At 41.4% G+C, this 21,331-nt stretch overlaps 7 protein-coding genes across 7 annotated transcripts; 6 read left to right on the top strand and 1 right to left on the bottom strand.

Moving 5' to 3' along the window:
* Positions 1-501: 501 nt before the first annotated feature.
* Positions 502-1,312, bottom strand: BCR41DRAFT_190437 (hypothetical protein). Its single transcript, XM_022019815.1, has one exon. The coding sequence runs from the start codon at positions 1,184-1,186 to the stop codon at positions 647-649; it is 540 nt and encodes a 179-aa protein (XP_021876831.1). The 5' UTR covers positions 1,187-1,312; the 3' UTR covers positions 502-646.
* A 3,632-nt stretch (positions 1,313-4,944) lies between these two features.
* BCR41DRAFT_327887 (OPT family small oligopeptide transporter) lies at positions 4,945-7,478 on the top strand (the record flags this gene model as incomplete). The annotated part of the gene is made up of 2 exons (XM_022021677.1): positions 4,945-5,216; positions 5,331-7,478. Coding segments are annotated over exons 1-2 (2,265 nt in total), but the record flags the coding sequence as incomplete, so codon positions are not given.
* Positions 7,479-9,511: 2,033 nt separating this feature from the next.
* BCR41DRAFT_378989 (major facilitator superfamily domain-containing protein) lies at positions 9,512-11,781 on the top strand (the record flags this gene model as incomplete). Its single annotated transcript, XM_022027186.1, has 4 exons — positions 9,512-9,641; positions 10,063-10,567; positions 10,695-10,893; positions 11,026-11,781. 4 exons carry the CDS (start codon positions 9,512-9,514, stop codon positions 11,779-11,781), a joined length of 1,590 nt encoding a protein of 529 aa, XP_021876829.1.
* A 1,766-nt stretch (positions 11,782-13,547) lies between these two features.
* On the top strand, positions 13,548-15,004 carry BCR41DRAFT_190362 (hypothetical protein). Its single transcript, XM_022019814.1, has one exon. The coding sequence runs from the start codon at positions 13,864-13,866 to the stop codon at positions 14,947-14,949; it is 1,086 nt and encodes a 361-aa protein (XP_021876828.1). The 5' UTR covers positions 13,548-13,863; the 3' UTR covers positions 14,950-15,004.
* A 227-nt stretch (positions 15,005-15,231) lies between these two features.
* Positions 15,232-15,830, top strand: BCR41DRAFT_362117 (acyl-CoA N-acyltransferase; the record flags this gene model as incomplete). Its single annotated transcript, XM_022025676.1, has 1 exon — positions 15,232-15,830. The coding sequence occupies exon 1, from the start codon at positions 15,259-15,261 to the stop codon at positions 15,826-15,828; it is 570 nt and encodes a 189-aa protein (XP_021876827.1). The 5' UTR covers positions 15,232-15,258.
* A 302-nt stretch (positions 15,831-16,132) lies between these two features.
* Positions 16,133-18,358, top strand: BCR41DRAFT_341621 (CTP synthase; the record flags this gene model as incomplete). Its single annotated transcript, XM_022022251.1, has 2 exons — positions 16,133-16,481; positions 16,809-18,358. The coding sequence occupies exons 1-2, from the start codon at positions 16,310-16,312 to the stop codon at positions 18,356-18,358; spliced, it is 1,722 nt and encodes a 573-aa protein (XP_021876826.1). The 5' UTR covers positions 16,133-16,309.
* Positions 18,359-19,384: 1,026 nt separating this feature from the next.
* BCR41DRAFT_312580 (glycoside hydrolase superfamily) lies at positions 19,385-20,854 on the top strand (the record flags this gene model as incomplete). Its single annotated transcript, XM_022021093.1, has 2 exons — positions 19,385-20,223; positions 20,257-20,854. 2 exons carry the CDS (start codon positions 19,385-19,387, stop codon positions 20,852-20,854), a joined length of 1,437 nt encoding a protein of 478 aa, XP_021876825.1.
* Positions 20,855-21,331: the final 477 nt, after the last annotated feature.

The following is a 21,331-nucleotide window of genomic DNA, read 5'->3' as shown; positions in this document are numbered from 1 at the left end:
CGCATTCTTTTACCAAGCAGAATTTCTATGTGGTCTCGGTAGGCATTGCTTTACAATCCATATCGCTTCTTCAAGCCCTTTCGCTTCACAACAACCATGGTTGGATTTTTAGATGTTCTAGGTCTTTCGGTACTGATAGTTTATCTAATCAAGCTGAGAAAGTCCTGGTAAATCCTAACACCGTCCACGATTTTGTGTGTCCCAGGATAGCTGCCATCTCTTCACTGCTTGATAAGACACCCTTCAAATATAAACCCTTCAGACACGGAAATGCACATGAATGTTGAAGGAGCTCCGTTCTGCAGATACTGCCTTATTGTGCTCGCCGTTGGTCCTCCAGCTATGAGGATTGGGATGTAAGCTCTGCAACTTTAGACACTTTCGAGCTAGTATCCCCCGACAAGCGTCGTTGATTAAGGATCAAGAGGCCTGCGAGGTGATAAAGTCTTTGGCCATATGCAGAATAGAGTAAAGATACTTGTGCCGCTCAAAGACATTTGCTTCAACCTCATACAAAGCAGCAAGTACAGACCAGTTTCATTTATCGCACGCAAGGTGTTAATATAGGGACTCTCTCCAAAGCTCCAATCCCAAGGGTAACTATGAGTCTCGGTCATTGAAGGAACATTCAGTCTCTCGTATGGAGCTATGAAACTTGGTTAGATGAGTAAGCCCGATGAACAAACTTGATGGTGCTATGGTCTGTATGATCTGAAGAGTCGCGCCCTGGCAATGGTAGGCATCCGTCGAGATGGTATGATACTTCTTGGTACTTGATCAAAGAATATAATGATAAGAGCCACGGCAAAGCAATGTGGAAAACCTTACAGACACGTTGATAATTTCTGTAATATTTTTCGCCAACAAGAATGCTCATGTTTTCAGGTAATTGGACTAATTCAGAAATGGTCAATGGCTGAAGATGCATGTTGCGATGGAATTGTTGAAATGGAGGGGCCCATTCAATGACTTTAAGAAAAAAACGGCTGAACAAGGCTGAAGATGCTATTGATGAATGTAAATGTTTCAATTTGGTGGCACACTTGCCAAGACAAGACAAGACTTTGGACTCAAGAGCAAGAACAATAAGAGCTGCGTCTTCTTCATCATGAAAGACATCACCATTTAGCCATGGAAGTCTCAGGAAGAGGAGGAGTCGTTTGTTTGTTTGTTTGTTCCCCATCATGGATACCACAATGTTGACAAGTAGTCGTGAATAGAACGAATATGATGTGATGAATAAGAAAGAGTTGCCAGACTCTTCGCCTGCCTGCTGCTGAGAGCAGACAGCCCAGGGCGCACCACGAGGAGGTGGTCTGGTTGCGCGCCCCCCACCTGGTTCGCAGACTCAGAGGAGATCTACCTGGGTCCCGACAGGACAGACCCCCTCCGAGCTTCAACTCCACTCCCCGCATATCATGGGCTACTCGGCTAAAGTTGCACCAATCAATTTGTGGAAACATATTGAACTGTTGCTGCTTTGCGGTGAGGAGCCAAGAAAGAGAGGAAAGCGAGATCCTTTTATACGTTCTCAGAGGCATAGTGACTCGCTTTCTTTTCTTTTGTCACCAGCCTTCGACAGCATCGAGTGATTGTGGGACTTTTTTCTCATATGAAAAGATCTTTGCAATTTGGCATTTTTTCTTTTTTCTTTTATTTCGAAAACAGTCCTCTCTTGCGAATGGACCGTATTTAATTCTTCTTGATACTTTGATACTACTGGGATATCTAATAAGCTTTTATGTCTGTCTGCTCCATCTTCTGCTTTCCTTTCTATCTTGACAGTCTTGGACAATCTTTTTCTTCTTTCTTTCCTACCATGGTCTGTGCTCTCTTTCCATCCTAGTCTCCTAATAGAGTTTGTTTGTTTGTTTGTTTGTAAGGCTGCAAAGCGGAGTATATAAGAGCATTTACTGTTCCATGATGTTGATAGCAGAGTGGGGCTGCAACCTTAAAAAGTACGTTCCAAGAAAGACCTTATCTCTTTCATGCTATGTTTGATTGTCAGGATTGTCGCATAAAGTAGATAGTTTAACAGCGTGGGATATGTCTATCAGGCCTTTCACAAGCTCAAGGCAAAGGCAAGTGGACTGGACCATCGATAGCAACATATCTATATGACATTAATTCCACTTTGCTGTATCATCATTCTTATCCACAAGTGCTCATTGACTTTGTTGTTCATGATCCAATAAACATCCATCTAGACCATACTACATCTCTTTGACTTGCTTGACTTGCTTGACTTGCTCGAATTTGCTGTAATCCATGTCCATATCCAATGACTTCGCTGGAGTACAGGACCGCGCCTGTTTACTATGTGTTGACCTATTTCATGGTGCATTCAGCTCAGTTCCTGGAAGTGCGCCACCAAACTGTAACATGTGCATCCCAAACAACGGCCTCTTGCGAGTAATTTTTTTTTTTTTACTGGCTGGGTAGATGCCACAAGAATCCTTCTTGCCCAAAACTCATCGCCATTTCAAAGATCCTAATTCGACATGCAACTACAGCAATTGGTCATTCCCGAGAATCATACTCCACAATAGAATATGTCTCAATGTCTTAAATACATTACCCCACGTGCTATGGAAGAAACTCACCTCAAATGGTGGCCCATTTGACTTTTCCAGCAGGCAATGCGCTTTAGGATCATAATAGTATTTGTACAGACTTTGAAAAGCTCTTGGAAATACTGTCTTCTGTTATCGCAGGGATGTAGCCTGCCCTCTAACCACACGAAGTATAGTATCGTCAAATGCGGTTCATCTTTGTTACATTGCCTGCTTCTCAATTTACTTCTCTAACCCAGGCCCAAAGTTTCAATACTGTATAGATAATAGGTATATATTCCTTTAAAAACGAAGAGCCCACCATCTGTCTCCAAGGACTAGAGCTTTGGAGAACGCTTTTAGAGAGCAACCTAATATCAGCACCTTGCGTATCACAAACATGACAATCGAGGACAATGAGGTTGAACTTGCTCTTCCTGATTTTGTACGAAGTTCCAGACATTGGCTTTAGGCGACATAAACACTCTCATTATATTCTGGATAAGGACATGGCGACATCTAATTCAAACTTTATTTACAGCAAACATTCCCCAAGCAAAGATTCTTTTCATTCTTTTTTAACACGTTTTTGAAAAAAAAAAAAAAAAAAAAAAAAAAAGGCGACGACATCTATCGGTATTTCCGCATTTAGGAGGATTTAGTTCTAGGAGAGATGTTTCACTTGACGGTGTAGGAAGTGACCATTCTTAGACAGATTCCTTCAAGATCCAATTTTGGTTTTTTTTTTTCCTCCTCAAGCTTCATAGCTTCATAGCCGTTCCCAGCCAAGTGGGAAGCCAAGTGGGAAGCCAAGTGAACTGGTTCCGACGATGAGCGAAGAATGACACAAACAGGTTAACTCTGTTATAAGATCAATCAGTAAGTTTTTAATAGTAAAAAAGAAAAGAGACGTGGGCAGATTGCTCTAATCGTCCACGTGTGACAGAAAGCGTGAATGGTGTAAAGTGGGGTCTGCTCTGGAGTAACTTCACTTTATTCCGGACTCCAATTAGAGAGTAGAGCTTAGTCAAGGATCTGAAGAAAAAGGCTTGACAAAAACAGAAGATGGCATTCGAGCGACTAGGAAGGTTGATTAAACTGGGTGTGCTCAATTTGCCGGCTTGTAATGCAGACGGCAACGTTAGAAGGTTACATCTAACATTGAGAACCGGATTGGATGAACTGGCAGATTAATTTCAAGTGTGCTCGTCCGTTAAGGGATTAGGGACCTGAAGGGAAGATGTGGATTGTAGGGATCTTAAGGGAAGATGTGGATTGTAGGACATTGTCTAGAATCAAGAAATTAATTGGCAGTAGTATTGAACCAGGGATTCACATGTTGTAGACCTGATTACCAATGTGTTTGGGCCTGTTTAGCCAATGAATGTAGGATGATTGAAAAGAGCTGTATTTCATATAAAGGCAGTATATAGGGTGGCAAGCACGAATAAATATATACCTTTGATCATTCATGGCAAGAAGTTTGAGTATTGGTTTATTCCGCCTAAAGAGCAAGGACATGCTGCATTCATATGTTTGTATTAAAATATTCCTATGACGTTTGTGCGCAGCCAATACCTGTGTTAGCGGAAAACAAAAGTAAAAAAACGTGGCTCGAGCCACACGATAACTCGGTAGATATTCATCATTCTTATCTCTCAACGATCAGCATGCTCAGCCATTTTACCATTTCCAATTGAAAAAAAAAGAGAGAGAGAAGGGTTTATTAAGCAAGCTAAGGTCTTTAGAGGTATAATGATTGGACTTTCGGAGCAAGCTCCATGTTTTGGACAAGGGCCTTAAACCATTCAGGTTTACTTTATTAGTTGGATTCCTTATGGGTTCACAAAAAGCAAAGAAGTGGACGAGCACGTCATTTTAGTGTCTTCGGAATGATTATTAATTAATGCTCAGCTATTTTTCTATGTTCAGTGCATGTGTCGTACATGTATTTACACTACATGTTCATGTAATTTAAACTAGAAAGGACATAGGGGAAAGAGAGGGTGCGGATTTTATTTTTTATTTTTGTTTCTAAGACTTTTTATTGTCTGGGTATGAAAACGAGCACGCCATCGCTTCATACTCAGTGTTTCTTTTTCTAAGATAAAAATTTTTTTTTTCTCAAACGATCGGCCCATTTGCCATTTCTTGTGTAATGGACTTCAATTACTCAGCGTCCATTGACCAAATGTTACACTATTGTACCACATGGGCTACATCAACAAAAATTAGCCGATTCAGCGATTCAGGATGACTTTATAAAAGGGTCATCAAGGAATGTCAGTCCCCCTCCTTTTTTTTTTCTTTTTACCTGCCCTGACCTTCTTCTTTTCAAATCCCAACCAATACTTTTTGAAGAAAGTGTTGTGTCTGTGTGTGGAGGCCTCAAACATCTCTCTCCTCTCCTCTCCTCTCCTCTCCTCTCCTTTCTTCTTTTTCTCACACACATTGACATCTTTAGTGCTTAATCATTTCCAAGATTGCGAAGCACACTAATCAGCACTCTCGCCCATTTTCACCCTTTTTTTTAAAAAAATTCCCACAATGGCGGAAGTAGCCGCACAAAAGGGCAAAGCAGACGTTGTTGATCTGCCTCAGGCCTTCGACCTCAAAGAAAAAGACGCTTCAATCGGGAGCCTGGACGATATTATCGAAGACTCTGTAAGTTTATCTTTATATCATCTCTTTATTATTTTTTATTAGCCTCAATGAATATTAGTTTTTCACAGGCTAACTCGAGTGAAACACGTTTTTTTTTTCTTCCCTTCTTTGCAGCCCCTTGTTGAAGTTAGAGCAGCTGTTCCTCCTACGGATGACTCTTCTCTACCCACCCGCACCTTCCGTGCATGGTTTCTCGGCATGTTCTTCACCATTGTCCTCGCTTTTGTTAACCAGTTCTTCTGGTTCCGTGACAATCCCTTGACGATCCGCGTCATGGTTGCTCAATTGCTTGCCTATCCACTTGGGAAACTAATGGCTCATTTCCTCCCCACTCGTACATTCAATACCCTGGGTTACAAATGGACTCTTAATCCTGGTCCCTTTAACATTAAAGAACACGTCCTCATCACTATCATGGCCAACTCTGGAGTGACTACATTTGCTGCGATCGATATCATTGTCATTCAACGACTCTATTATAATGACAGTTGGGGCTTTGGCGGTGGTCTTCTCTTGGTCATCTCAACTCAATTTGTAGGCTATGGCTTCGCAGGAGCCCTTCGTCGTTTCCTAGTCCGTCCTGCATCCATGGTCTGGCCCGTCAACTTGGTCAACGCCACTTTATTCCATACGCTCCATCGTAATAATCCAGCCAACGGTAGCCTTCGAGTCGCCATTGGTGGAGAAGCAACAACGTCTTGGAAGATCTCTCGTAACTTGTTCTTCTTCTTTGTGGCATTGGCCTCATTCCTTTATTACTGGCTGCCTGGTTACATCTTCCCATTGTTGACATCGGTCAGTTGGTTGTGCTGGATCAATCGGGATTCCATCCTCCTGAACCAGCTTGGATCTGGACTCAAGGGTCTCGGCTACCTTTCCTTCACTCTTGATTGGTCCTCCATGTCTGCTTGGCTCCCCTCACCCTTGGCTATCCCTTGGTGGGCTCAGGCCAATATGATGGCAGGTTTTACATTCTTTATCTGGATCTTGATCCCTATCATGTACTACACCAACCGTTACGATGGTAAATTGTTCCCCATCTACAACACCAAGACATATGACAGAGTAGGTCAGCCTTATGATCTCGGCCGAGTCCTCGTCAACAACGCATTGGATGAAGAAAAGTATGCAGCCTATTCACCTGTACGCATCACAGCCTTCTTTGCCACCATGTACGGTCAGGGTCTATGTGCTCTTGGTGCGATTGTCTCTCACGCTCTGCTCTATCACGGAAAGGATATCTGGAGTCGTATCCGTAGTGCGAAGCAAAAGGATGAGGACATCCATGCACGTTTAATGGATCAATACCCTGAATGCCCTGATTGGTGGTATATTGCGACGTTCGTCGTTGCCTGTGCTCTATCGATCTTGACGGTTGAATTGTATCCTACCAGTGATATGAGTTGGTGGCATGTTTTGGTAGCAATGTGCCTGGCTGCTATCTGGACCTTGCCAATGGGTATTCTGACAGCGATTACATCTCAAGCACCATCGATCTCGATGATCTCTCAATGGGTCTTTGGTGTGATTTCGCCTGGAAGGCCTATTGGAAACATGATCTTCAAGACGTATGGATTCATCACAGTTCAACAAGCCATCACATTTACTCAAGATCTTAAATTGGGGCACTATATGAAGGTGCCTCCTCGTGACATGTTTATCTTCCAAATGATCGGCACACTGGCTGCAGCGTTGGTGGCGATGGGCACGACCTCGTACTTGATGACCAACATTGAGGATATTTGTACACAGGCTGCTTATCCCTTCACCTGTCCATCTGCTTCGGTCTTTGGAGCGTCTTCGATCGTTTGGGGTGTTGTGGGCCCTAAAAAGTTCTTGTCACCATCGTCGATGTACTATCCAATTGTGTGGTTCTTCTTCATTGGGTTTGTACTCCCAGTTCCGTTTTATTTGTTGTCTCGCAAGTATCCAAATAGTTGGGTCAAGGATGTGAACATGGCTGCGTTCATGTTGGGAGGTGGACCCTATCCTCCAGCAGGAGCCTCGATCATGCCTACCTGGGCTTTCCTTGGGTTCATTTTCAACTTTGTGATCAAGCGTCGTTATTTTGGATGGTGGTCCAAGTATAACTATGTGATGTCTGCAGCCTTGGATGCAGGAGTGGCTATTTCGGCCTTGGTGATTTTCTTTGCGCTTCAGAACAATGGCATCAAGATGCCAGAATGGTGGGGCAACAACCCAAGTTCGATTGATCAATGTCCTAGAGCTACTCAGAACTGGGCTGGTCATGATACTTATGCTGAGAAAGCTGCGGCCTCTGCCTAAGTTTCCACAAAATCTTTTTTCATACCCATTTTTTTTTTTTTTTTTTTTTTCACGTTTATAATTCAGACATAATGTATGTAGCCTATGTAATTTTACCTTTTAATACAATACAATACAATAAAAAAAAAAGAAAAGGTCCTGCTTTTGAACTGCGAAATGTGCGATATTCTTACTTCAAACCCTACACGACTATTGTCCGATACTTCTTTTTATTTTTTATTTCTTTTTTAAAGGAGTGTCGATAATGACTCAAGATGACTGAAAAATAAAACAACCCTGGCTGCGCTATTGCTGTTGTTGTTATTGTTGTTATTATATGCTGTTGAGTCACTATCAAGATACAGAACAAGATATAAACATCTAAAACATAATGTGTATGTATAGATGTACAATGTAATGCCCGCGACAAAATACTGCTTTCTGCTTTGGTCACCCCTAGTGTCCCTAAAAAAAAAGAAAAGAAAAGAGAAAGTATTTACATAATGTGTGTGAAATCAAAGATTACATTTGACGGAAAAAAAGCTTTTTCGCACGAATGTATGCGCCAGGTAAAGAAGAAAAAAAAATTGCACTGTTTCCCTTATTTAGACTCGAACAACGCTTTTAATTCGAATAAGCCTCCCCTCTCAAACTAGCCTAAATGTGCTTAACCTAATAAAACGTTAAAGGAATATAGAAGTGAAGGGGATATTATCTTCAACAATCACACACACTCAGTCGTTTTGTGCAAGGATCCTAAGAACAGGAAATTGCTGCTTCTTTATATTTCAGGTTGTGGTGGCAGGAGTAAAGGAGTAAAGGGAGTAAAAAAAAGAGTAGAGAAGAGAGGAGGGCCCACACGTGACCATGGGGCTTCAAGCAATCTAATTACCCGAGCCAATGAAATGAAAAACGCCCAAAAGGCGAAAAGATGCACGATGCAAAAGAAAAAAAAAAAAAAAAAGCTGAGCTTGAGTGGATCAAACAAAACAAAAAACCAACCAACAACGACCGAAGAAGAGGAAGGAAATAACAAAACATTCGCAACTAACCGTACAGGGAATAAAATACATAAACTTTGAAATATAAAAGGGATGGCATGACATGGATATTGGGGCATGGGCATGGGCATGGCTCATCTTTCTTTTACATGCAAAAGTATACTTTTATAACTTACACATGGCGAAAAATATAAAAGCCCACATCAGTTCAAAAAAAAAGCCAACGATTTCTTCTTCTTTCCTCTTTCTTCTCACTATATTGGGTTATCCAGATACTCCTTTTGCTTATCCTACTTGTCCCAACCATTAAATATCAGACGAATCAATTTCGACCATTCTTTCTCATCAAATCAAATCAAATCGAATCAAATCACCTCGAAGCAGATCCAAGCCCACATTATCATATTCCAGATTCACTATCCAACACTTAATTATTATTGTTATTATCTTTGAGGAAGAGAGAAGTTCGAAAGAAGGGCAATTCCAGTTCATCCATAATGGCTGACAAAACCAGCATTCACTCTAGAGCATCCAGTTCTTCCACCACCCGTCCTGATAATAATGATGTCGAGGACATGATCATTTCCACCGCAGCACCAACGACAACGACAGCAGCAACAAAAGATAATAACAGTACTTTTGATGACAATGCAACCACCATTACGATTGCAGACTCTGAAAAACAACAACAGCAACTGCAACAACAACGCCAAATGAAAGATAAGAATGTATCAAACCTTGATAATGATGATTCAGGAAGCTTAGGAATGGATATCGAGAGTGGTGTTCCAGTCAAGGAAGAACAAACGGAGGAACAGATCTTGTCACAAGAGGTTCAAACGTTGCCCATGCGACAGTTGATGCCTGCATTCTTGGGGTATAAAAAAAAAAAGATGTCATTTATTTTTTTAAAATATACCAACTTGTACTTGTACATCCTTCCAACTTGTACTAACTCTGACACTAACTCCTACACCCAAACTTTTTCTTTATGTAATACTTTTATTCTTTCATAGTGTCGCATTGACCATGTTCATGGCTGCATTAGATAATAGTATTGTGTCAACGGCATTACCAAGGATTGGAACTGAATTTGCTGGTTCCAACAAAGTTGAACTAGTCTTTACATGTTATATTATCACTGCTAACGCATTTCAAGGTAAAGAAAAAAAACTATTCCTTTTATACACTCCTTTGTAATCTATTCATGTAACCCTTTTTTTTTTTTTTTTCTTCATTGTGTGTGTTTTTTTGTAAGTTGTCAGAATTGGGCGTTGATCTTTCTTTTTTACACTCCACCCCTTTTTCTCCGCTTTTATTGTTTGTTTGTATTGTTTGTGACACAAAATGTTTATTTGAGCTTCTGATGATGGAGATCAGGGAACCCTTGCGGGCAACTTTTTCTCTTTTTCTCTTCTCACGATTCCAATTAATCATTCGACTGCGCCGCATTAATCTCTTTTTTTTTTTTTTGCCTTGAAGATATGTATTAATCCTTTTATTTTTTTCCTCTTCTTCTCTTTAACTTACCTTGGATGCACATACATATATAAATATAAATATAAAAATAAATATAAAAGGTCTATGGGGTCGTTGTTCAAACATTTTTGGGCGTAAGCCCATAGTGTTTTTGGTAGTCGGAATCTTCGTCCTTGGCTCGATCCTCTCAGGTGCAAGCAGGTCCATGAACATGTTTTTAGGTTGTCGTGCCTTAACAGGCACGGGTGCTGGAGGAATCTTTTCATTAGCCAATATCATCATTGCAGATTTAGTATCGATTCGTGATCGAGGTAAATACCAAGGTTTTATTTCAGCCGTCTTTGGAATCTCCGCCTTATTGGGACCGGTGATGGGGGGTGCATTCGTGGACAAGGTCAGTTGGCGATGGTGTTTTTATATCCAAGTGGCCCTTGGAGCCATCACCCTCCCGACCATGGCCATCATGCTCAAGTTACCAAGACCTAAAGGAAATGTTTGGGAGAAATTGAAGGCCATTGATTGGGCTGGCACGTTCTTTATGGCGATCTTCACCGTCTTTTTGTTGTTGCCCACAAACTTGGGTGGAACTATGTTTCCTTGGAACTCGTAAGTCAGAAAGAGAGGGAAAAAAAAAAAAAAAAAAAAAAGCTTCCTCTTCTATTGCTGAACAATCTTTGAATGAGTATCCGACTAACTGTTGTATATGTTTATTTTCGTCCATATCTCCCTATAGACCATTGATCATTACCTTGTATGCATTGGTGATCCCTACGGCTGCTGCATTCTATTTTGTCGAAGCAAGGTATGCAAAACATCCCATTGTTCCGTCCTACCTCTGGAGGAACAGAAATGTCGTGACACTCTTCGGCCTCAATGTCTTTATGGGCATGACCTTCTGGACCTTGATCTTTTATCTTCCTATTTACTTCCAGGTAATTTTTTTTTTTTTTTTTTTTTTTTTTAAAAAAAAAAAAAGACTATCAATCTAGTCTATCTCTATATGTTTTGCCGAAACTTCTTTGCATAGCTATTTATTTAATCATCTATTTATGTATTTCCTATAGATCGTCGAGCATGAGACTGCAACGGCTGCTGGTTTGACAATGATCCCACTTGAGGCGGGTATCTTCATTTCATCCAATATTGCAGGTATCCTTGTGTCGAAATATGGCAAATATCGTCCTTATATCTTTACAGGCACAGGTGGAGCTCTCATTGGGATTGGTCTCTGTTTAGTACTTGCTACGACCTCTTCAAAGATCATTCATGTCGTCATCCTTTTGGTCTCTGGTCTTGGAATCGGACAATTGTTCCCCTGTCTGATTGTGGCGATCCAGGCCTCTGTGGAACGAAAGGATTTGGCGACCGTTTCGGCCTTGCACAATTTCTTCCGCATGAGTGGATCTGGATTTGGAGTGGCGATCAACGGGGCTCTGTTCCAGAATCACCTCAAGAATGGGTTGAGGGACGCTCAGGTCCCGGCAGAGTTGGCAGCGATGGCAATTTCCTCTTCACAAAAGATTGTTCATTTGCCAGTGGAGTGGAGGGGGATTGTGGAGGCAATCTATTTGGATAGTATGAAGACTGTGTTCAAGGCCACGATCCCTATGGCAGCCATCATGTTCTTGTTGACGTTTAATCTGAAACATGTTCGATTGAATATTAAGAGCACGACTGATGCTGACACCGGTTCCGGTACTGCTACTCCCAAGACTAGTGGCAATGATGAAAAGACGATGATTACTAATGATGCCACGACTGCTACTACTACTGCAGCAGAAACTACTACCACTACCACTACCACCAAGGCTAATATGTAAGGCGAAGGAAAGAGAGGGACAAACTTTGAGATTATTTGCGAGAGAGAAATCATCATTAGCATGGGAGGTACTTTACTGAAGATGAAACAAATCGTTCAGAATGGACATCCCGAGAATGTAACAACATTTTTTTTCTAAAAAAAAAAAAAAAAAAAAAAAAGCATTATTTTTACTTCATCTTATTCATTAATAAAAACACGCATTACCTTACCAACCACCTTTTTTTTTTTTTTTTTTTTTTTTTTTATTTCCCCTTTTTTTTGTATGCGCTTTATAATGGAGGGGCATAAAAAGGGCAAGGGGAAATAGACGGCTGAAATGAGATAACCCTGATAGAAACAAAAAAAAAAAAAATATGAAAATAGAAATAGAATGGTGCACAGACAATTGCTTGCCACTTTTTTTTTTTTTTTTTTTTTTCTTTTCCAGCTGCCAGGCTTTTGCTTAATTTGAACAATTTATTTATTTGTCTGTTGACAGAAACAGCCTCCAAGCCTCTAATTGACATTTTTTTTAAAAAAAAAAAAAAAAAAAAAAAAAAAATATATATATATCTAAAGGCGAATACGGGCAATAGACGGATACATGAATATCCGGTAAACAATACTTTGTACATGTATGATAATCTGGGTATACAGAAACAGGTATAATACTGTACATGTGTATATTAATGTACACTTTGGAAGCATCGGGAGAGAGATGTCCGACGACCTGTTTTATATATATATACATATTTATACTATTTACTCGTATGCCTCTGTATGCCTCTGTATGCCTCTGTATGCCTCTGTATGCTTCTGTGCTTTGCTGAGTATCAAGATTGATGTGAAACTCGAGTAATTTAGTGTTGTTTGGGTGCCTGAATTTGTATCAGATGAATTTTGTTTGTGGACCACTGGAATTTATTTTTAATTCTTCCATGGACCGATACCCTGTTTGTGTGGACCTGATCTCACCACAAAGCCAGCAGGATTATATTATATATACATGTATACATCTAAGGTCTTTTGTCAATGCTAATGGCTAAATGCTTTATGGACTTGACCCCTAAGGATGTTCCTTACATTCCGCCTCTCTCTCCTTCCCTCTTGTGATATCAGTCCGCATGGACATGCGTGCCAGAAAAAAATAACAAGAGCCATTCATTCATTCATCCTCTCTTTCTTCCTTCTCTTTCTCTTTCTTTCTCTCTCTCTTTCTCTTTCTCTTTCTCTTTCTCTTTCTCTTCCTCTTCCTCTTATTGCTCTCACTCCTCCTTCACTCTGCCCTATTTTCTTCCCCTACCCATCTACTTTTTACACTCTTCACTACACACACTTTCTCTCTTCACTTCCTCAGATACTTTCTATTGATCAACCCATCTTTCAGTCTCCTATATCTCTTTCAATCCATGTCCCTTCACCTTTGAATACTCAACAACGCACACACCCTCTTTACCTTTATTTTTAAATTAACCTTGGGCCTTGTCGCCTTTTTTCTTTTTTCCTCTGGCTCAAACATTCGTCATCTTTTATGAAAAAGATGAACCTTTCCATTCCTGTTCATTCATTCTTTTCTTCATTCGTTTATTCATTCTACAATTCACTTTTTGCTTCATTATACTTCGGGAAATATACTATCACGATAAAATAGGCGCCCTATTCTTCTTCCAATTATCCCATCAACCAGGTGTAACCAGCAGAAAGCGCAAATAATAATTAACAAAGCAATCAAGGCAGTCAAGGCAATCAAATTCAACTCTTCTCTCCCCTCGCCCTAACCTTATTCAAACCTTTGCCCTAAGCCTACTCCTCCCCCTTGGCCTCGTCAATTCGTTTGTTCTTTCCCTGTCCCCCAGTTCCTGCTCCTGTTCCTGTTCCTGTTCCTGTTCCTGTTCCTGCTTTTTTTATTTTTTTTATTTTTTTAAACTTTACGCCCTTTGTTTATTAAAAACAGCTTGTGTGAGTCTCAAACCAAAGCCCCGGGATCAATTTTTTAAATTACATTTTGTAAATAGCCTACCTGGGATATTAATTTATTTCTCTTCCTTTTGTTGCCCCCCCCTTCCCTTCATATTGACCATTACAACGAGAAGAAGGACAGATGAATAACAATCCTCCTCAAGAGTCTGCAACAATATCAACACAGCCTCGTGCTGTGCCAATGATGATTGGCGATCCATTATCACAGGAGTTTAACCCTGCATCATCCAGCTCACCTGGCTCCCCTAGGCTTAGCTCCCCTAGCTCACCCAACTCATTCAGCTCACCTCGGTCAACTAGAGCTTTCTCTCTTGCACAACAACAACAACAGCAGCAACAATATCACCAAGAATGGCCACAACACCAAGAGCGACACTCTGCACAAATATCAGTGCCAGCATCAACATCAACACCAGCATCAGTATCAGCATCAGCATTAGTATCAATGTCATCACCAACATCACCCTCATCTCCTTCTAGGTCACAACAGCATTTTTCATCTCCAATATCACCAATATCACCGTTATCACAATCTCCTCAATCACCACCGATCTTAAATCAAGGTCCCTCTCAAAGAAGCATAGAGCATCGTTCAATGTCAATGCCCTTGTCTACGCCCATGAATGGTGAGCGTGAAATTGAACAGGGACAGGGACAGGGACAAGGACCAGAAAATGTGCGTCCCCGAGCATTATCTTTGACTTACTCGGAACCACCTTTGTCCCCTCTTCCGGCCTATGTCGCACGTCTTCCACCGATCTATCCTCCTCATTATTATCAAGAAGTTCTTAACGAGACACAGGCGGGTGGAGCACAACAGAGGACGCCATTAGATATGGATAATTCTGGCAGAAATTCACATGGACATAGCTATGACTATGAATATGGACACGGACATGGGCATGAGTATGGACATGGGTATGGAAATGGATCTGGATATGGACGTGGATCGATGTGGATTCCTGGAGGAAGAGGAGGAGGAAGGAATGAAGAAGAGAATATATATCAATCTGCAGGACAGTTCAATCCAGAGGCTCGTCAGAAGGGATGGTGGAGGAGGAAGAAGGAATCGTGGTATGGTAAAGGACTGGACGATGATGAAAAGGGAAGTGGACGAGGAGAGACGTGGATGGTTTTGAAGGAGATCCTTGAATGCTGTCCCTTTTGTTGTCTCTGTTGTATCTGTGGGTTCACTTCTGCAAATTAAAAAAAAACTCTCCCTTCCTCCCTTCCTTCCACGTGCTTTTTTTTTTTTTTTTTTTTTTTTTACTCAAAACTCTTTTTTCTCACACCCATATCTCTCTCTTGATACAATACAACAAAAAAAATAAAAAAATAAAAAAAGTTCAACATGTAAACAACATTGGCTTGTTATGCTTGTAATTTGCCCATGTGCTGCGGATGGCTTGATTTTGTTTACATGACTTCAATGGGTTTGAACATGAAGCTTTTTTTTTTTTTTTTTTTTTTTTTTCTCACACTTTAAAATCAACAGGACAAAAAAAATAAAAATAACATGGCAGCCAGAATTAGGAATTTCGAAAAAGGAGATCAAGAAGTAGTTCGACATTTACTGCTTGAAGGTCTAGCAGAACGATGGGGATCAGCATTCGATGCGAGTTACAATCAAGATGTCAATGACATTGATGGTTATTATATTCAATACCACCATGCCACAGTTATCGTTCTGGAAATAGAAGAAGGAGGAAAAGCAGTGGTTGTTGCTTGTGGGATCCTATTGCCATTACCAGCAGAGGATGTTTATGGGACATGGTGTGCTGAACCAAAGTCAGGATCATCGAAGGATAAGGACGAGGACAAGGACATGGACGATGATAACAAGGAAAGGGATGGGCTGAAACTCTGTAGGATGCTGCGTTTGTCTGTGTCGAAAGCACATCGTGGGAAGGGATATGGGAAGCAGATTATCCGTCATCTGACTGGGGTGGCACGGGACCGAGGATTTGATCGAATCTTGGTGGAGACAGAGACATTGTGGGCGAGTGCAGTTCAGATTTACAAGTCTCTTGGATTTAGAGTCGTAGAGGCAGGCGAAGAGAATGTGCACTTTGAATATGATCTTTGAGCGTGAAAAAAAATAATAAAAAAAAAAAAACATTCAGATGCATGGCATTGATGTTGACGTTGATATTTCTGGGATAACTGTAAAGGCAACAAGGGCACCAACAACTGCAATAACAACAGCAAAGCCAGTAGTCGAACAACAACAACTTTGTTTATTTTGGTGGCAAGTGGGACTAGACCAATTGAGACGACAGGAGTTTCTAGTCCGTTTCTAGTCCGAGGGTCAAAAAAAGAAGGGGTGATCCAAACACATGTGTACAAAGCCACTTTTTTACTTTTTCTTTTCTTTTTTCTTTTGGGAAAGTATAAAAGGCTGCGTTGCATCGATCTTCTGCTCATTCCCTTTCGGGCCTCCTTAATTCTTTACGAAATAAATAAATAAAATACTCCAAGTTTACCATTCTCTCTTGTTTCTCTTCATTTACACTTCATTTTTAATTATTCACTTCCCTTGTTAATAATATATATAAACAAAAATAACTATGGTCAAAAAGTACGTCCTCGTCTCTGGTGGTGTCATTTCAGGCATCGGCAAGGGTATCATTGCTTCCTCCACTGGTCTCTTGCTCAAGACCATGGGCCTCAAGGTCACATCGATCAAGATTGACCCTTACCTTAACATCGATGCTGGAACACTCTCCCCTCTTGATCACGGTAATTACTCTGTACCTCATTAGCTGTTCCATTGAAAGCAAAGCTCAAAAAAAAAAAAAAAAAAAAAAAAAAATATATAATACGCAATGTTGCCAATTGTGGGAATGAACTCTTCTTTCCAAGACCAACAACAAAACAACCAATAACTGCCAACATTCCTTTTGCAAATGAGAGCGTTTACTCTTACATGCAGTTGCAGTTGCTAAAGCAAACAAAAAAAAAAAAAAAAAAAAAAAAGCCAGTCCAATTTGTTTTTTTTTTTTTTTCTTGGTCTGCGGAGATTAATCCAATCCACGACAATTTTTTTTTTTTTACTTTTTCTTTTAGGTGAGGTGTTCGTCTTGAACGATGGTGGTGAGGTTGATCTTGATCTTGGCAATTATGAGCGCTACCTTGATGTTACTTTGACCAGAGCCAACAACATCACCACTGGCAAGATCTATCGCGATGTCATTGAGCGTGAGCGCAAGGGTGATTACCTCGGCAAGACCGTTCAGGTGGTTCCTCATATTACTGATGCCATCCAGGATTGGGTCGAGCGTGTTGCCACCATCCCTGTCGATGACACTGGCGAGGAACCCGATGTCTGTATCATTGAGCTTGGAGGCACTGTCGGTGATATCGAGTCTGCTCCCTTCGTCGAGGCCATGCGTCAGTTCCAGTTCCGTGTTGGCCACGAGAACTTTGCCTTGATCCACGTCTCCTTGGTTCCTACCATCGGAACTGTTGGTGAACAAAAGACCAAGCCTACTCAGGCCTCCATCCGTGATCTCCGTGGATTGGGCCTTTCTCCTGATTTGATTGCTTGCCGTTGTGAGAAAACTGGTCTGGATGAGGGCATCCGCTCCAAGATCTCCATGTTCTGTCACGTCAAGCCTAACCAGGTCCTTGCTGTTCGCGACTGCAACTCTGTTTACCATGTTCCCGAGCTTTTGAGGGAGCAGGGTTTGATCGACTTTCTCTGGAGACGCTTGGAAATCGAGCAATCCGTCACGATCTCGCCTGCCTTGAAGGAGAAGGGTACTGAGATGTGGAAAAAGTGGAACCAATTGACTCAATCTCAAGAGCGTCTCCACTCCTCGGATGAAGTCAAGATTGCCTTGGTCGGAAAGTACACCAACCTTCAGGATTCATATGCTTCAGTCGTCAAGGCTCTTGAGCATGCTACCCTGTCTCTGGGCAAAAAGTTGATCATCAAATGGATCGAGGGTTCTGATCTCGAGCCCGAGACCCAAACCAGCAACCCCTCCAAGTATCATGAAGCCTGGAAGGACCTCTGCGACGCTCAAGGTATTCTCGTCACCGGAGGGTTCGGTCGTCGTGGAACTGAGGGCAAGATTGCTGCCGCCAAGTGGGCCCGTGAGCAAAAGGTCCCTTATCTCGGTATTTGCTTGGGTCTCCAGATTGCTGTCGTCGAGTTTGCTCGCAATGTGTGTGGCATCGAAGGAGCCAACTCTATCGAGTTGGATGAGGATTGCAAGAACGCTGTTGTCGTGTACATGCCTGAAGTCAGCAAGACTCACCTCGGAGGTACCATGCGTCTCGGTCTCCGCCCCACAGAGTTCCAGCCCGGAACTGAAAATTCTGTGATCCGTAAGTTGTACGGAGGTGGATCAACCGTCCTTGAGCGTCATCGTCATCGCTATGAGGTCAATCCTCAGATGATTGATCAATTTGAGGCCAAGGGTCTTCAGTTTGTTGGCAAGGATGAGACTGGTCAGCGTATGGAAATTGTCGAATTGGCTGATCATCCTTACTTTGTTGGTGTTCAGTACCATCCCGAGTTGTTGACTCGTCCTCTCAAGCCCTCGCCTCCCTTCACCGGACTTATCTTGGCTGCTACTCGTGAACTCGAGAAGTACATCAAGGCTTTGTAAAAAAAAAAAAAAAAACAAGCAAAAAAAGGAAGCACAAGAACAAGAACATGGCACATAATATTGCACCCTACTGGCTTTGTAGCTCAAACTATTTTATATATTCTTTTTATTCTATGTATACGTTCATTCTATCGCTATACAAAACTAACTATTGCTCATCAACAACATCCCATCATTCATTCATTTATTTCTTTGTACCATACCCTCATAAAAAGAAAAAAAAAAAAAAGTAAGATTCGTATATTTCTTTTTTTTTTTTTTATTATTATTATTATCCATCATATATACACGACTACTAAATTATAAAATAAATAAATAAACAAAAAAAAAAAATTCATCATCAACACTGCTGTGTGTGTGTGCAATGAGCTGTGTGAAATGAAACTTTTTTTTTTTGATGTTGTATTACCACGTGGCGTAATTACTGATCTTGTGTCAGATATTTTATTTTCTCGCGTAAACGGTCGGTCAAAAATACACAGCATAACACGTTTCTAGTTCACACTAACTCTATTTATTACGATCTAAACCATTTTTTTCCTTTTCCGATCAAAACCCTAGTCCGAGCTGATCCCTTCCCTTCAACCCTCCGATCCCAATCCCAATCTTTATTACAAGAGTCCATTTTTTTTTTTTTTTTTTTTTTTTAAATTTAATTTAATCCTTCTTCTTATTTTCTACTCCATCTCACCAACTCGTACAAACAAAGACAAGCAAACACATTCGTTCGCGCCTCCTCCTCCTTCTTAAATATTCTCTTCACATAAAATGCAACGAGAGATGGATCAAGGGTCCACAGATGATTTCCTAATCAAAGAAGGATCTGGCACGGCCATTAGCAACAACCACAACCACAGCCACACTAATAATGGCCGATCACAATCATTTTTCGCTCGTCACCGTAAAGCAGTCTTGGCCGGCTCTGCGATTTTAACCTTGGGAACCGTTGCAATATTGACAGCTTTATTGATCACGAAACCTTGGGACCATTCGAACGGAGGACACAATAGCCACCCGCATGGGGAAATGCATGGCAACGGCAAAGGCAATAACAATAAAGGCAACGGCAATGCCAATACCAACGGGGGTGGTAAACAAGATACCGATGGCAGGAAACAGGTAGGATTGGAGCGATTCACAGAATCCTCATCGATCACAATCTCAGATTCCGTTCAGTGTAACGCCCAGACGCCCCCGTTGAATCAACCTTTTCTATATGGTCAGCAGCCGATCCGAGGTGTGAATTTAGGAGGTTGGTTAGTCTTGGAGCCCTTCATCACTCCATCCCTCTTTGAACCTTACCTGGTCAATAACGTGACGGATGAATATTCCTTGACCAAGTTTTTGGGGCCTCAAAAGGCAAGAGAGTACTTGGAGAAACATTACAAGACTTGGGTCACCGAGGAGACTTTCCGACGGATCCGAGATCTGGGACTAAATCATGTTCGAATCCCTATTGGATTTTGGGCCCTGGGTGACTTAGCCACAACAGAAGGAGGAGAAAAAGAACCCTATGTTCCAGATCTAGCGCTCGATTATCTGTTACAAGGGTTGAAATGGGCAGCCAAATATGGTATCCGAGTCATGGTGGAGTTGCATGCGGCTCCAGGGTCTCAAAATGGTTGGAACCATTCTGGAAAAGCTGGCAAGATCCATTGGCTGGATGGAACACCAGAGGGGCTCAAGAACGGTCAACGGACCATTGAATATACAAAAAAAATGACCCGGTTGTTGCAAGGACCTGGGATGGAACATGTCACGCCATTGTATGGGATCTTGAATGAACCAGCCATCTTTATGTTGGAACGAACCACAACGGATAAATGGTACAAGGAGGTTTTTGCGGCGATGAGAGATATTACAGGGTCTGTTGATGGACAAGGAACTAAAGGAAATAGGACAGGAACAGGTGCAGGTGCAGGCGCAGGAGCAGGAGCAGGAAAAGGGCCTTGGGCTATTATCCATGATGGGTTCTTGGGATTAAAAGACTGGGAAGGATTTATGCCTAATTCCGATCGATTGGCTTTGGACATTCATCAATACTTGATCTTTGATCATAATCTGATCCGGCTTTCCCGTAAAGACCAAGCCAATTTCCCTTGTGATGTTTGGGCCGAAGGAATGCAACGGTCTTCTGTCCGTTTCGGTCCAACACTCGTCGGCGAGTTCTCATCCGCGACAAATGATTGTGCAAGACATTTGAACGGAATAGGGATTGGTGCTCGATGGGATGGAACGTTCACAAATGGGGATGATCCTACCGGGGGAGTGTCTGCTGCATGCGATCCCAAGAAGAACGGTCATATCCCTGGGTTTTGTTCATGTGAAGCTCAGAACAATGCCGATGCCTACACACCAGACTATCGTAAATTCTTGTCGGATTTCACTCAAGCTCAAATGGATGCGTTCGAACAAGGATTTGGATGGTTCTATTGGAACTTTAAGACCGAAACGAATGCCTTGTGGTCGTATTTTGATGGCGTTGATCAAGGGTAAGTGCAATATTTTTTTTTTATTTTTTTTTTTTATAATAATATTGCGTTTTCGTTAAAAAAAAAGATATTTGGGCACTCTACTCACGACAAGAAAAAAACTATTTCTTATCATCTTTGTTATTATCTCGACAACCAATGTAGCTGGATCCCCAAGGATGCAAACAGCCGTCCTGGAGGATGCAAGGCTCTGGGACGTCCAATTGGACCATACAAAGAGAGCAATCAAAGCATGTAATTAAAAAAAGAACCATAATGATAGTAATGATAATATTCGTCATGGAAAGCACTTGGTTCAATCCTTCAATTTTAATAATAATAACAATAATAATAAAGCTTCATAAGCCCAAATCTCACAGATCAAGTTATTTCTCTTTCTCCTCTCTCCAATTTTCATGATTGACAAACCAAACGAGTAAGCCGCCCCGAGCATTGTTGCTCTATATTGAATATGAACCCATGTAAATAACACATACATATA

This window comes from Lobosporangium transversale (assembly GCF_002105155.1).
Source record: "Lobosporangium transversale strain NRRL 3116 chromosome Unknown BCR41scaffold_53, whole genome shotgun sequence".
Classification (NCBI taxonomy): Eukaryota; Fungi; Mortierellomycota; class Mortierellomycetes; order Mortierellales; family Mortierellaceae; genus Lobosporangium; species Lobosporangium transversale.
The sequence above is the reverse complement of the archived record's forward strand: the minus strand, read 5'-3'. Positions and strand labels throughout refer to the sequence as shown.